Here is a 13,883-nt window from a genome sequence, read left to right on the forward strand (position 1 = left end):
GATGTATTGAACTGCTAATTATAATATGAGTCCCATCTATTTTGGAAAATACCAGCAACTTGAATATATATATGCGTCCACGTGTACCTATAGGTACTATTATGTAGTATACTAGTATGCTCCTGCTACTTAATATCCAATCGGATCAGGTCTAATAATCATGATTTTAACCTTGGGATTAGTATTAATCAACTTGTATACCTATTAATACGAGCCTGATCAAATATAGTCAATCACCCTCATGATTTAGATCATACTCTACTGGGACTCGGAGTTATCGACCAACAAAGGCTGTTACTTTGGGAGAACGTGCGCATGTGAACTTGTACCTATTTTAATTCTGTGTAAACAAGAATATAAAACCGATCGTCCTTCAGATGTATATACCCGTGCGTGGCAAAAAACTGATTTCTAACTGGGTTTCCCATAGTAAGACAAGAGTGGAGTTCAGATCAACATTCAGCATCACCGTTGTATAACCCACCAGAATAGGAAATCCCTACGACTATTTCCCAACTTTCAAAAGAGATGGTTCAAGTTACATATTCACATTTACATTTACGAATTAACGTCCCCGATAACTGTGTTGTGGCTGGTACTCAGACTTTTGGTCTTGTTTTTTCCCCGCTGATTAAATACATCCATGGACACCCGGAGCCCAAGAGAAGAGAAAATCATCCAGTCATTGGTTTTTTATTCCAGCGCAAATAAAAGACCTTTTAAATTGGTAAGGGGGTGTTGGTAAAGAAACTCGGAACTAAATCATGTGTGCATCATTCCCAATAATCTAATACTTCTTGCCCTGGCGCAGGACATCACCGAACTCCTCCAGAGGGCTGCGGTGCAGCTTAGTCTCCTTCCAGAGGTTGGGGGTGAGGAAACCGTAGGTGTTGACGACGGCAACGAAGGTAGCCTTGAGGGTGTTCTCGAGGGTCTTGGTGGAACCGGAAGAGGAGGTGTAGGCATCGGAGACACCAGCGAGCTGGAGCAGACGCTTGACAGCGGGGGAGGCAACAAGGCCGGTACCACGGGGGGCGGGAATAAGCTAAAATGAATGAATGATTAACAAATGCTCGGGTTTCCATCGTATAGAGAGAATTTGGGAATTTGTAACATACACGGACGGAGACGGAACCACACTTGCCACTCTGCTTGACGGGCAGAGAGTGAGGCTCACCAAGGTTGGAGCCCCAGTAACCGCGACGGACGGGGAGGACAGCCAGCTTGGCAATGGTGATAGCAGCACGGATGGCAGTGGCGACTTCCTTGGAGGTCTTGATACCGAGACCGATGTGACCCTCGCCGTCACCGATGAGGACGATGGCCTTGAAGCGGGTACGCTGACCGGCACGGGTCTGCTTCTGGACGGGCTTGATCTATAGACACAAAAGAAGAGATCGAATTAGTCTTTCAGTTCCAATTTAAAGGTGGATATTCCCTGGGCGCATTCAGCAACTCGCAATTGAGGGAATCGCAAGTTCCAGGTTCAGTTTCTGGACTGTCCGTTCCTTGCGATGCTCGATTGTGCGCGCATTCATGCTCTCCCCTAAATCCATTCCGAAATATCCAAGTCGTGTGCGTTTGTGTGCCGTACCTTCATAACCTCATCCTTGAGCTTGGGCAGGAAGAAGTCCACAATCTGGTACTCCTTGACGGGCAGAGAGTGGAGGTAGATCTGCTCCATGCTGGTGATCTTGCCGGCCTTGACGAGACGACCGAGCTTGGTGACGGGCTGCCACTCCTTCTCCTCCTGCTTACCACCACGGCGGCCACGACCACGACGGCCACGGCCACGATCACCACCACGGTCGCCGCGCGAACCGAAACCACCACGTCCACGGGGAGCAGCGTCAGCCATTTTGGATGTATGTGAGGGCGACGGGGAGTTGTTTTGTCGAATTGGGTCGGGTCGTCGGAGACTTCGATACTGATGGTTGGCACCAAAATTTGCGGGTGGAAGGCTAAGCGAGGCGGGCTGCCCTATGGAATACCCTAGCCCTAGTTCCTTGTTTGGGAGGGGAAACATGCTTAGTCAGGATATAGCTCTGAGTCACGTGTAAGTTGTGGCCTGATACACCTGGCATCAACATACCTTTAATTGTAGTTCAAGCACAAGATGAGAGCTTTCACCTCCCCTTCATTCCTTTTTTCTCTAAGCGAATTTAGAAACTTCTAAAATATTGGAAATTTTACTATACAAATCCTTATCATCTCTTCAACCTCCATTCTTACCACACAGGAAGTGATAATCAGAATCCGTGTCATCACGGTTGAGAACCCGATCTTGCATAGAAGCGGATTACGTTATACACTCAAATCTTGGATTCGAGGCGGAAAAGTCACATGATAATGTACCTGGGCCGCAATATTGGACCCTGACGTTGTCTGTAATATAGACTAAATATATATTTAATGAGTGATTAAAATCCCAAAAAAATTAAACTAATCTTTCCATTGGTTATCTATTATACTTGGAACCTTTTTCCCCTATCATAATGATTGTTCTTCGACCTCATTATCAATTGATGTACATCCTTATCCAATTTGGGTGGTTCCCCGGAGCGGATCACCTTCCGAAATAAGCGTCGGGAAGTTGGACTGTGCAGGCGACAGATCTGGTTTAAGCGTGAAGGCAGGTTTGGCAATTTAAAGATGTCATTGCCCCAGTCTTGATCTGCCTGGTCCTGCGTTGTTCGCTTTTCACTGCTGTAAATTAGCATTGTGCTGTTTGATGTTCCCTCACTCCTTTTGACTTCCACATATCCTCTACAGCCACAATGTTGCGTTGGTTTGTTTATCCCCCGCCCCTTGGGCAACCCCCAATTCTAACGCCTATCACTAACCGAATGTCCCACTATGCAGGTATCAAGCTAGACTGGCCAAAAGGCCCATCCTAACCGCCAGTGTCACCAGTGCAGTAAGGAACTCCAAAAAGAATCGGCTTTTTGATTTTATTTAATTTTCATTCTCGGCCAATTTCGCTAAATCTTCAATCTAGGTGTTATTCGGCAGTGGAGATGTTCTTGCCCAACAGGCCGTCGACCGCAAAGGTCTAGAGAAACATGATTTTGCTCGAACTGGTCGCATGGCCCTCTATGGTGGAGGTGAGTTGTAATCCAGTTGCTGAAAAACAAAACCATACATACATTTACAAGTTGGTCATTATCTAATCTGCACGTTTCTATTAGCGGTATTTGGTCCTGTTGCTACCGGCTGGTACCGTGTGCTTCAGAACCATATTGTCTTCAAGAGCACCGCTGTTACCACTGTTGCTCGAGTTGCTGCAGACCAGTTTGCCTTTGCCCCAGTCCAGTTGACCTGTTTCCTGTCGGCAATGGCTGTCATGGAAGGGTCAGACCCAGTGGAAAAGTGGAAGCGTTCGTTCGTTCCTAGCTACAAGGCAAACTGTCTAGTATGGCCTTTTGTCCAAGCTGTCAACTTCACATTCGTGCCCCTCGAGCTACGGGTTCTGGTCGTCAATGTTGTTAGCTTGGGTAAGTGATCCTTTAGGCTCCTGGTACTCCGTACTACTTCGCGCTTCAAATACTGATTTTCTTTTTCTAGGCTGGAACTGTTTCCTCAGTCTGTTGAACAGCGGTGAGGAATAAAAAGTCTTAAATCGAATCTACCTAGGTCTAGAGATTTAGATTTTTCTTGGGTTTCTCACTCTTCTAAGTGATTCGTTTGTATTATTAATGGAGTTTCCTGTCGACATCTGTAGCGGGTCCGCAATACTATGTATATACCTAAGCTAGCATCATTACCAGCTCACTTACTTAAGTACTATACTTCGGCGACTTAGCCAATCACATATTGATATATAAATCACTATATTAATACCGTATACATTAAAAAAACCACACTTTTCTCATAGTTTTGTTAAGGGCTGTAGCGGAATTAATCCATCCAATTTAGGTTATCGCCATGTCGCCCCACTACACTATCTAGTTAATGCTTCCCCGCGAGTAATAGATTAAAGCTGGATTTTCCGCGCTAGGAGGCCTAAAAAGAAGTAGCATCGTTTGTAGAAAATGTTTTGAGCATATGAATACTGTGGGCAGTTTCCGATGTTGCCCAACCGGGGGCAGGGCTTGAGCCTCAGGGACCAGTGCCAGGGCTCCACCTGGTAGTGGAGCCTTTCCGGTGGTCTGATCTGAGATATCGCATATGAGCTGCATCTACTCATCGAACGAAAAAACGAAAACAGAAACTGGCTCCGTGGATTCAATAATGCTCGCACTTCGAACTATCTTATTATTAGAGTCTAAGACTTAATTCTTTCAATTTCTCTTTTGGATTACGCTTCCCCGGCTACCAACACTAGCTCAAGATTATGTCCTTCAGTCTATTTTGTTTGTGCCTCCATCGCAATATCACGCTCTTCCTTGAATTGTTCTATGTATTTCACAGCTTCACTTAAGCCCATAGGCCAGCTGTCAGTTTTGCTCATGAAAATATCAGCCAGCTCTTGAGGCAACTGAGAAATAGATGTTTCAGTGGCTAGAACCGCATCGCGCCACCAGGGCAAGTCATTTCGTACAGACGTAGGAATCCACACATCTGACTTGAAATCGCGGAATCGGCATTGAAGCCCAGAAGGAAACGATGGGTTTGAAGGTCTTTGCCTTGTCTCGCAACTCCTCAGTGCACCAATCCCATGTCCTTTGAGTGACGAGATCCATATCAACATCCATGCCGGAAAAGTCGTCTGGTCTCAACTGGTCATATTCCTTCGAGGCCAAAAGGGCATCTGCGTACCACTGTGCGACGACTGCATCTTTGAACACATCGCCTTCCCAGTTCGGTTTCTCAGTCACCCTCTCCATGAGGCGGAGCATATACACCTCAACGACGGTCAGACATGCAGAAGTCGCTCATCGAGAATTCGACACAATGGGACGACCCTGATACAGAGATGAACAAATCGATCCATGTATGTTATTAACGTATCAATTGAGACTCGAGCTCTGGAGGTATCTCAAGTGCTGTTTCAAGTTAGCTGTTCAATGACCCGGCCATACATGAAGTATTTTTTGGTCCATGAAGGACGCAAACACGAAATGCCGACTTTAAGTTTTCTTCGAGTATCCAAATATCTCGATGATTAGTGCGAGCTGCCGATGGTCCTGCAGCAGCTTAGATAGGCTACTTTCAACCGGTTAAAAAGCGTGGTATGGGCATAGTGAAAAAAAGGTGTGGATATAACAACTCGTCACTCAGTTGGGATAATAATCACATATGCTCAAACCAAGGCACGTGATCAAACTATACAAAAATTAATGATTATATAACATTTTAGGACTTTTCTAACATTTTTTGGTGTTTTTCTAGTACGACCCTCATATACCTGAGTAACTTAACTAATTATATATTGATAAATAAATCACTATAAACTATAGATTAGAAATTTCCATCATTTTTTATACTTTTTATCACGTATAATGACTTTGCTTTTCTCGAGTTTTACTTTCGGTCGGGAGTTTTGGGATATGTAGTATTAGAATGGACTTTTAGATGGCGGCATTTAGTGTCCATTGCCAAAAACCATACTTTTCTTTCAAAAATCTCATTAGAATCCTCTCAATAAAATATAGAAGATAAATATATTCGCGTAAACCTGGTTTGGTTTACTTACTATACAGTGATATACCATCAATCAGGAGTACTTTGTCATTAGGGCTGTGCGGCCCGACCCAATCAGGCAAGAGTTTTTCGCCGCTTTTTTAATTGCGGCGGAGGATGAGAATATCTCCAACTTCAAAACTTCGGTGCGGGTCCCTTTATCGTGTTGCCCACCAACCTCTCCCTCCACACGCCTATCTGCCTGGACTGCCTGGAGCAGATCTGCCTTTGAATACGTCAGGTCTCACCTAACTTCACCTCTACGCCATTTGCGCTTTCCTTACTTCGAAACCGAACCGGCCATTTTCGATTGCTCCTTTGACCCTCTTCCATCCCACCACACCCCTCAACCATGGCTGCTGTCGTTGAGAACCCTGCCCCTGTGGCCGATGAGAACACTGCTCCTGCCGTTGCTCCTGCTCCCGGTAGCGATGAGATCGTCACCGTCTTCCACGACCCCGAGAACTTCAATGTGAAGCACCCGCTCATGCATGAGTGGACACTCTGGTTCACCAAGCCTCCTAGTGGCAAGGTTCGTTTTTTCATTGCTACCATCAGACTGAGTCTTTCGCAGGTTCCTAACTCTTACTTCTCTGTAGGGTGACAACTGGAACGATCTTCTGAAGGAAGTCGTCACTTTCAGCTCCGTCGAGGAATTCTGGGGCATCTACGTACGTACTCAACCCGCCAACTCCGAACAACCCAAAGAAACACCTCCAACCCTTCTCTCCCACCATTATAGACATAACCACGCTCCCAGCTATCTATGTCTATATATCTACTTATCCATGCCTAAATTGATATATATCGCTCCTGGAATCGCAACTAACTTAAGTACCTATTAGAACAACATTACCCCCACCTCCGAGCTGGGCCTGAAGGCCGACTACCATCTCTTCAAGAAGGGCGTACGACCAGAATGGGAGGATCCCCAGAACAAGCACGGTGGCAAGTGGTCATACCAGTTCAAGGACAAGCGCTCCGTCCCAATCGACGACCTTTGGCTGCACGCTCAACTGTCCGCCATCGGTGAGACTCTCGAATCCGACGGCGATAACGAAGTGATGGGAGTGGTCGTCAACGTCCGTAAGGGTTTCTACCGTGTTGGTCTGTGGACACGTACCGTCGGAAAGAGCATTCCCGGCGACAAGAATGCCCGCACTCCCGCCCAAGGCAAGGATATACTGGAGGCGATCGGTGGTCGATTCAAGGATGTGCTTCGATTGAAGGAGGCGGATGTGGTTGAGTTCTCAGGCCACACTGACAGTGCGCACAGTGGTAGCACTCGTGCTAAGGCCAAGTACACCGTTTAAGCATTGCAAGGAATTCAAAAATCGCATTGAAAGGAAACTCGGACGTTTGCCTTTGTGATATCCCCTGCATGGTATCAGCTGGGTAAAAAATAGAGGTTTGAGTGGGTTTTCGTCTCATGATGGAAAGAACTTCGGAGCTTTCCACAGCACCGGACTTTAGGAGCGGCGTTGCAAATGGAAGAAAAAGTCGATGATTCCCAGTGTCTCTTAGCACATGCTGCATTTTTCTTCCATCACATTTGGCAGGTTTCTTTTTTTTCTCCATTTTTTTTCTTTGTTCCTTATTTTCTGCAGTAACGACCCTGATTGCTTGCGACATGTATCTTACTCTATCAAACGCATTTTATGAGGCATATGTCGTTAGGTAGCTGTGATGTCTGGTCTGTGTAACTGTATGGTATTTTCTATTAGTATATTAGTACCTATATTCACTTGTTTTTAATCATGAATCAATTTTGGGTCTTAGTGTTTGCACATTAGATAAAGCTATAGTACCAATGGACGTGGATAGTAGGCTACCTATGGATCATCTTTCCTGATAGACATTCTCATTGGCACTTGTCTCCTAGCAATGCGGAGTAGGCATGCATGTCTTGATCCAATCCGATTCTCCACAGTTACATTGCAGAAGATGATACAGTATGGAATGATGCCCCAATGACCCGAATTGCCAGGTTTCAAGCAAGATATTGATTGGGATCACATTGACATCAGCATTCACCCATTCATTTCATATCTGCATTGCCACAACATGTCTCACGGCACTATCTGCTGCATTTATCCATACGGCCCAATCTATCCAACAATGATCATTGGCAATGTTTTTGACTATCATTCTGATTTCTTTCTTCGTATCGGACGTCTTTCCTGTTTTTGAGGAGATGCCGATCATCCCAATAGTGGGTAGCCCGTAGACCCAGTGATCAATAGTTCCCGTCCGGCTCAATTCTTCCAGCTATTTGATTGAACCAAACGAAATCCTATTTCTGAGCTTCTTTGAATCTAAATTGCTTAGCAGAGATTCTATTTTTCTTTGATTGACTGAGGGAAGGCGCTTTTGGGTGAACAACACCAAGCTCATCTCCTATAGATAAGAAAAAAATGTTTACAAGTACGTTGAACACTTCGACTCTAAAAGATCTCCACAATATCCAATCCATGTGGTCATAGGTCTATGAAACTATTCAGCCTACACCGTTTTATCCATTTCTTGGAATAAATTGTCTCAGACGATCGCACTAACCAGGCAAAACCTCATCCATCCGCCGGATCACCATCTAGAAAGTCGATGTTTCGGATGATCTCCCCCACACCTAGGGAACCGAATACCTAATTAACCGCCAGCATGCAGGCTACTCGGGGAAATATTCGAAGATAGTGTCTCAGCCAGCCTCCACAATTCATACCTGAGCATCCCAGCTGAAAACCAACTGACCGCTACAATGCCCATAACCAAGCTTAGCTACCTCAGTGGAATAGGATTAGCTAAAATCGGTACCAGAGCAATATAAAAAGGGACATACATCTCCTTCAACTGAGGACTATCACACTCCTCAATCTACTCAAACAATCTCCATTCAATCTTATCTCAATTCCACCTTCTATCCATCAAAATGGTCAAGTTCAACATCATCTTCGCTCTGGCCCTCGCCACCGGCGCTCTCGCTGCCACCACCAACACCGACTGCCAGAACTCTTTCGACAAGTGCCGCAGCTCTGGTGACCCCAACGAGGCTACCTGTGCTTCTGAGCACGCTAGCTGCTGTGCCACTGCTTTCAACGACTGCCGCAGCACTGGCGACCCCAACGAAGCCGAATGCGCTGCCCAGAACGCTGCCTGCAAGGGCCAGAAATAGAGTCTTAATATGACTTGACTCGGCCGTCCCTAGTCCTCCCTTCATTTGGATATAGTCACTTCATGTGATATTCCATTTCGATTTCAACTATCTCGACTGGATTGTGGGGGTGTCCTTGGTATATCTTCTGCTCTCAACGGGCCTGCATAGATGATTTTGTATATATTGGATCACATGGATGAGGAGGATGAAAATGGCTGAATATTTCTGCATGATGTATCTACGTTCATCACTAAATATGATTTGTGCAGGGAATTCCCTCAAAATCAAGAATGGAATATTTCCCTCAATTTTCGCTGTTGTTGTAAAATGTACAAAACAGAACGAAAGAAGTGGATCATTAGGAATAAATATGTCTACATACTCATGACAGCATTTGAATCATTGGGGGAGCCCAAGAGACCTTTGGTGACGAGTGCACTGAGTAGAGAAGGCGAGCCCCAACTTTAAATTCTCCGGGATTCCTCCGAGGTGCTTTTGCCTTCACTCACCTGAATAGCTCTACTACCATTGGTGTTTTTCTGCATTTGCTTTTGATGGCTAGGTAGTTAGAGCCAATATATTCAAATTCAAGGACTTTGTTCTTACCTAGGTCGGATCTCGGGAACCTTGAAAATTCGTGCGAAATTGGTTGGTGAACAGATATATATTTGTGGCATATTTACCAACTTGAAGGTTTTGAAATCAAGACAATAGGGACCTCGGGAGGGACAAATGATTTTTTTTTTATTAATGTTAGCTCCCATGAATCAACAACATGAAGTTTGAAAGCTCAAAGTCTTGGATAGTAGTGAGCTGAAAATTTTTCATTGTTGATCCGTCTGGGGCGGGTACCACTCAGGCGGTTCCTCCATAGCACCGGATCAAAAACATTTAAGCTATCCATATGGGAACTTTCACTAAGAACCGAATTGAAAGAAGTGAATGTTTAAGCTGCATTATCCCGTAGCCTTATTTCATTCCAATGTTAATAACAAGTAGCCCGTAAAAGGACTGCAGGTTTGGTTCAAACACCTCGCAGCTACCCAGTGTTATATTGGATGAAATACTTGAATCTCACGTAGTTTTTAGCATCAACAATCAAAATTTTCAACAGAGTAGTAAGTCATGCTTAAGAGATGTAAGAGGTAACACTCACTAATCCTATATCGAGTATCACTCAGCATTTGATCATATATAGAGCGCCACCTGATTTGTACACAATGCCAAGATAGACACCTCGGTTATGACACTCTGAAGATGATCGAATCGTTACGTGGATAATATCTAAGATCGACATCGGTGAGCAGATTGGGAAACCTCTATGACGAAAGCCTAAAGCCATGTCGGGGGTATGTCTATATCTCGGCTGGTTTTATAGGGCTCGGGTGGAATATTATCATCTTTGATGCCTCGCGTGATTGAGTCCGGGGTAAGAAAACCAAGAAAAGCAATGCATATTATCAAAACCACGCTACCGGTGAATCAGATTGTCGACTAGTCTCTTGGCACAGAGTATATTTTCAATAATAAATAAGACGAAGAGTGACATGATCATTGGCAGACTTAAATCTACCGCGATAAATGAGAACATAATTCACACTCGACTCCGAAGTCCTTTTATATCTAAGTCATCAGTGGCAAGTTACAAAAAAGGCCTTTATAATCTATTATCGGCAAATATGGCTATCAACGGAGGTTGCACAGAAACAAAACATGGCATAACCGGAAGCAAGAGCAGAGTTTAATGACGAGTTTCAAAATTTACTTGGTTCCCCTACATAGGTACGTTGCTTTTGCTTATGAAGGATATTAAGTTAAAGTCTCCCCAACTGCCACTTCCCAGACTTTGAACCCAGAGTCTCTTCCGCAAGGCATCCAGTTTAAACAAATTGTTGCACCAATGATCAGTCGCCATGTCGGACATCACTCCGAAAACAAACTATAAGGTGGCCGTGTTGATCTATGAAGGAGTAAATGTCCTCGACTTCACAGGTCCGATGCAAGTTTTATCTCATGCTTCTCATGATTACGAAACGGGGGAGCCATATCTAGAACCTATATTCGAGACCAAAACTATCGCTCAAGATTCGGTGATCCACACGGCGAACTCTTTAACCATCGAACCTGATATCACACTGGAAGATGCGAGAGACAAGATCACAGAATTTGATATCCTGATTATACCCGGTGCTTCTATGTCCAGTGTTCAACCTTTGATTGATAATAAAGCCTCGCCGGAAGTAGATCTGATTCGCTGTTATACAGCGCCCGAGTATAAGAGACCTCGTATGCTCCTCTCAGTGTCTACCGGGGCCTTTCTTTTGTGTGCCGCAGGTATTCTTCCGGGGTTGACCGTGACAACCCACTATCAAGCTTTGAATACGTTGAAGGAGTCATGTTGCGGCAATGAATCGAAGCAAACGCAGGCACTGACGAAAGTGATCCATCGACGGTTTGTTGATGCGGGAGTTTTACAAGGAACAAATGTCCGGATAATAACGGCTGGAGGAATTAGTGCGAGCATCGATGCCGCATTTTACATTTTGTGCAAAATACTCAACCCTCACGCAGCGTCGCGTGTCTCTCGCGCTATGGAGTATGGATGGACAGAGCAGGATGTGGACTCGCCATTACGTTCCATTGCTTCTTAGACTTCAGAGGAGCTCAATCAACTGTATTTAAGCTATTTATGCGCATTTGAAATACTTGAATTTTGAATTACAATCAACATCTTTTAGCTACTCTATCGACCTTTATCAATTTCATGATTTTGAGGCAATGAGCCAAGAATGGGTGAGGAGCTACTATACCGTCGGCGAGCTGCCGGGCTCGGCAGCACTCGGAGAATGGGCCGTGCGGTCAGCTGCTCTCAACGGAAGTTGTAGGGAGGATTCGAATTGACCATTTGGTATCAACTAGCTATTTAATAATCTATTTCATCATATATAAGCCCCTTGTCATATACTCAGATATTTTGATTTAAACTAAATATTACGGTGACTGGCTTTACAAGCTAGTTCGGTAACAGAAAGATATCAATCATTCGTCATCTATCGAGCTTTGAACATGGTAACCACACCAGAATTAAAAATCCTCATTCTTGGTCTACCCAGAACAGGAACACAGAGTACGAAAATTGACTATCAACATACTTTCACGACTACTAATCTTACATAGGCCTCGCCGAAGCTCTCAACTTGATTGGATATAACAAAGTCTATCACATGAAAGACAACTTCATAAGAGGCGACCATTCATTCTGGACAAAAGCCATGGATGCAAAGTATGCTGGAGAGGGCCAACCCGTAAGCCGAGAAGGTTTCGATCAGCTTTTCGCAGGGGAATACAAGGAAAGTCTCAAGTTTCTTATCTCTTCCCAGAACAAAAACTACAACTGTGCACAAAGAATTGAATTAACACCATTCTTGCAGGCTATGAGTGACTACCCCGCAGCCATGTTTCCCGACGAGCTAATCGCAGCCTATCCCTCCGCCAAGGTGATTCTTTCCATTCGCGACGAAGACGGATGGATCAGATCAATGGAAGATACAATTTTGCATCGGTGGAATGCAGAAAGAGCAGCTAGTCAAGTTGCAACAGATACTGAGTCTGAGGTTCCTGATTCAATCATCTCAACTCGAAATGAGATGGTTCGTAAAATACAAAGATATGCTTGGAATGATAATTTTGGAAAGAATGGGCGTCGGCTGTTTCGCAGCCACAACGAGCATATTCGTCAGCTTATGAAGGAGCGGAGGGAAGATTTTATTGAGTATAAGCCTGGAGAAGGGTGGGAGTCACTCTGCCAATTTCTCGGCAAAGAGATTCCTGATCAAGCATTTCCCCGAAAGGATGATTGGGCGGAGTATAAGGCGCAGACGAAGAGGAAAGAGTGATAAGATTTGTAGATGCACTTCAGGTTAATATCTGTTTATCTGTTTATATGGGAAGCTTGAAGGTAGTGTCAAATGAGAAATTGAAGTGTCCAAGTTTGACATAGTAGCTGGATAATGACACCAGTATTAATAGCTGTCTTGAATGCTATACATAGTCCACGGGTATATACACAATTCCCAATACAATTTATGAATGTCACCAGCGATGTCGGAGTTTATTATTACTCTCGTCAGTTCCAAGGAAATGATCTAGACTGGGCAGAGGCACCAGGCACCAGGTACCTACCGAGTACCTTGTTGAAACCAGCTGCGTAAGCCGGAGTTACGCGGAGGAAGCACGCCATTTATGCGGTTTTGGTACTGAAGTCCGAGGCCTCGAGCCTCGGACTTACTTTAGCGAGTTGTTCGTGTGAATGCGACCGTCGGGGGACAGAGCCAGACTTCAAACCTACATTGATAGTTGGTAGGCTATAGTTTGTATAATCTGCAACGAACTCACACATATACATCAAAAGCTTACAACTTGACTCACCTTATTCGACGACTCACTCAAGCTGCTTACTGCCAAGCAGTGATATGCAGCGTCAATCAAAGCTTGGCCGGCTTCCGTGGAGCCCGCACACGCACGCAATGCACGAACCGGATTGAGCCCCTTCCATGACCCAGTGTTTTTCTTCTATACGGAATACCCCGTACATGTACTCCAATTCTGGATCTCGGCGCTCGCTACGGACCACCCCGTTTCCTCCCAAGAATCACATCATTATCTCTTTAGACCATTGACAGCCGGTGTCGGATGACCAAGGTCTTGGAAAGCCTTGGAAAAGGTTGAAAGCGCATGTTGTACCAGCCAAGGGCTTGAACCTACGCCCTTCGGAGGTAACTAGTCTCCAAGTATCTCGTGCGATAACTCTCGGTTGGCTGAAGATAGGATCTAGTGGAGCCTTTGCTCGCGAGCGAGGTCGGAGCGGAAATGATATTTGGAGAGATTTGATTTTATTTATGGATGACTCCCCCAGCCTTGGTGTAAGCTGATTTTCCTTCTTGATTTTGGCACATCTTCCACTCCACATTCTCACTCTAATGCTCAGGATGTTAATGGGCACTTTTGGGACAGTTCAATCTCATTGAATACATGCCTAGAGCTCTCCATTATGATGACCAATACTCTCGACACCTCGAAACCTCCTTATCACCCTAACAGAGAACGTTTT

At 44.9% G+C, this 13,883-nt stretch overlaps 7 protein-coding genes across 7 annotated transcripts; 5 read left to right on the top strand and 2 right to left on the bottom strand.

Annotated features, from left to right (window-relative positions):
- Positions 1–787: 787 nt before the first annotated feature.
- On the bottom strand, positions 788–1,858 carry N7478_008906 (40S ribosomal protein uS5; the record flags this gene model as incomplete). Its single annotated transcript, XM_056925120.1, has 3 exons — positions 788–1,045; positions 1,119–1,376; positions 1,595–1,858. 3 exons carry the CDS (start codon positions 1,856–1,858, stop codon positions 788–790), a joined length of 780 nt encoding a protein of 259 aa, XP_056777846.1.
- Positions 1,859–2,777: 919 nt separating this feature from the next.
- N7478_008907 (Mpv17/PMP22 family protein) lies at positions 2,778–3,608 on the top strand (the record flags this gene model as incomplete). The annotated part of the gene is made up of 5 exons (XM_056925121.1): positions 2,778–2,788; positions 2,863–2,917; positions 2,999–3,104; positions 3,189–3,494; positions 3,565–3,608. 5 exons carry the CDS (start codon positions 2,778–2,780, stop codon positions 3,606–3,608), a joined length of 522 nt encoding a protein of 173 aa, XP_056777847.1.
- A 921-nt stretch (positions 3,609–4,529) lies between these two features.
- Positions 4,530–4,826, bottom strand: N7478_008908 (uncharacterized protein; the record flags this gene model as incomplete). Its single annotated transcript, XM_056925122.1, has 1 exon — positions 4,530–4,826. One exon carries the CDS (start codon positions 4,824–4,826, stop codon positions 4,530–4,532), a length of 297 nt encoding a protein of 98 aa, XP_056777848.1.
- Positions 4,827–5,974: 1,148 nt separating this feature from the next.
- Positions 5,975–6,935, top strand: N7478_008909 (eukaryotic translation initiation factor 4E; the record flags this gene model as incomplete). Its single annotated transcript, XM_056925123.1, has 3 exons — positions 5,975–6,154; positions 6,222–6,293; positions 6,468–6,935. 3 exons carry the CDS (start codon positions 5,975–5,977, stop codon positions 6,933–6,935), a joined length of 720 nt encoding a protein of 239 aa, XP_056777849.1.
- A 1,613-nt stretch (positions 6,936–8,548) lies between these two features.
- On the top strand, positions 8,549–8,791 carry N7478_008910 (uncharacterized protein; the record flags this gene model as incomplete). The annotated part of the gene is made up of 1 exon (XM_056925124.1): positions 8,549–8,791. One exon carries the CDS (start codon positions 8,549–8,551, stop codon positions 8,789–8,791), a length of 243 nt encoding a protein of 80 aa, XP_056777850.1.
- A 1,895-nt stretch (positions 8,792–10,686) lies between these two features.
- On the top strand, positions 10,687–11,424 carry N7478_008911 (ThiJ/PfpI family protein; the record flags this gene model as incomplete). Its single annotated transcript, XM_056925125.1, has 1 exon — positions 10,687–11,424. One exon carries the CDS (start codon positions 10,687–10,689, stop codon positions 11,422–11,424), a length of 738 nt encoding a protein of 245 aa, XP_056777851.1.
- A 621-nt stretch (positions 11,425–12,045) lies between these two features.
- N7478_008912 (sulfotransferase family protein) lies at positions 12,046–12,669 on the top strand (the record flags this gene model as incomplete). Its single annotated transcript, XM_056925126.1, has 1 exon — positions 12,046–12,669. One exon carries the CDS (start codon positions 12,046–12,048, stop codon positions 12,667–12,669), a length of 624 nt encoding a protein of 207 aa, XP_056777852.1.
- Between the last annotated feature and the right edge of the window lie 1,214 nt (positions 12,670–13,883).

This window comes from Penicillium angulare, assembly GCF_028827245.1.
Source record: "Penicillium angulare strain IBT 27051 chromosome Unknown utg000005l_segment0_segment0, whole genome shotgun sequence".
Lineage (NCBI taxonomy): Eukaryota > Fungi > Ascomycota > Eurotiomycetes > Eurotiales > Aspergillaceae > Penicillium > Penicillium angulare.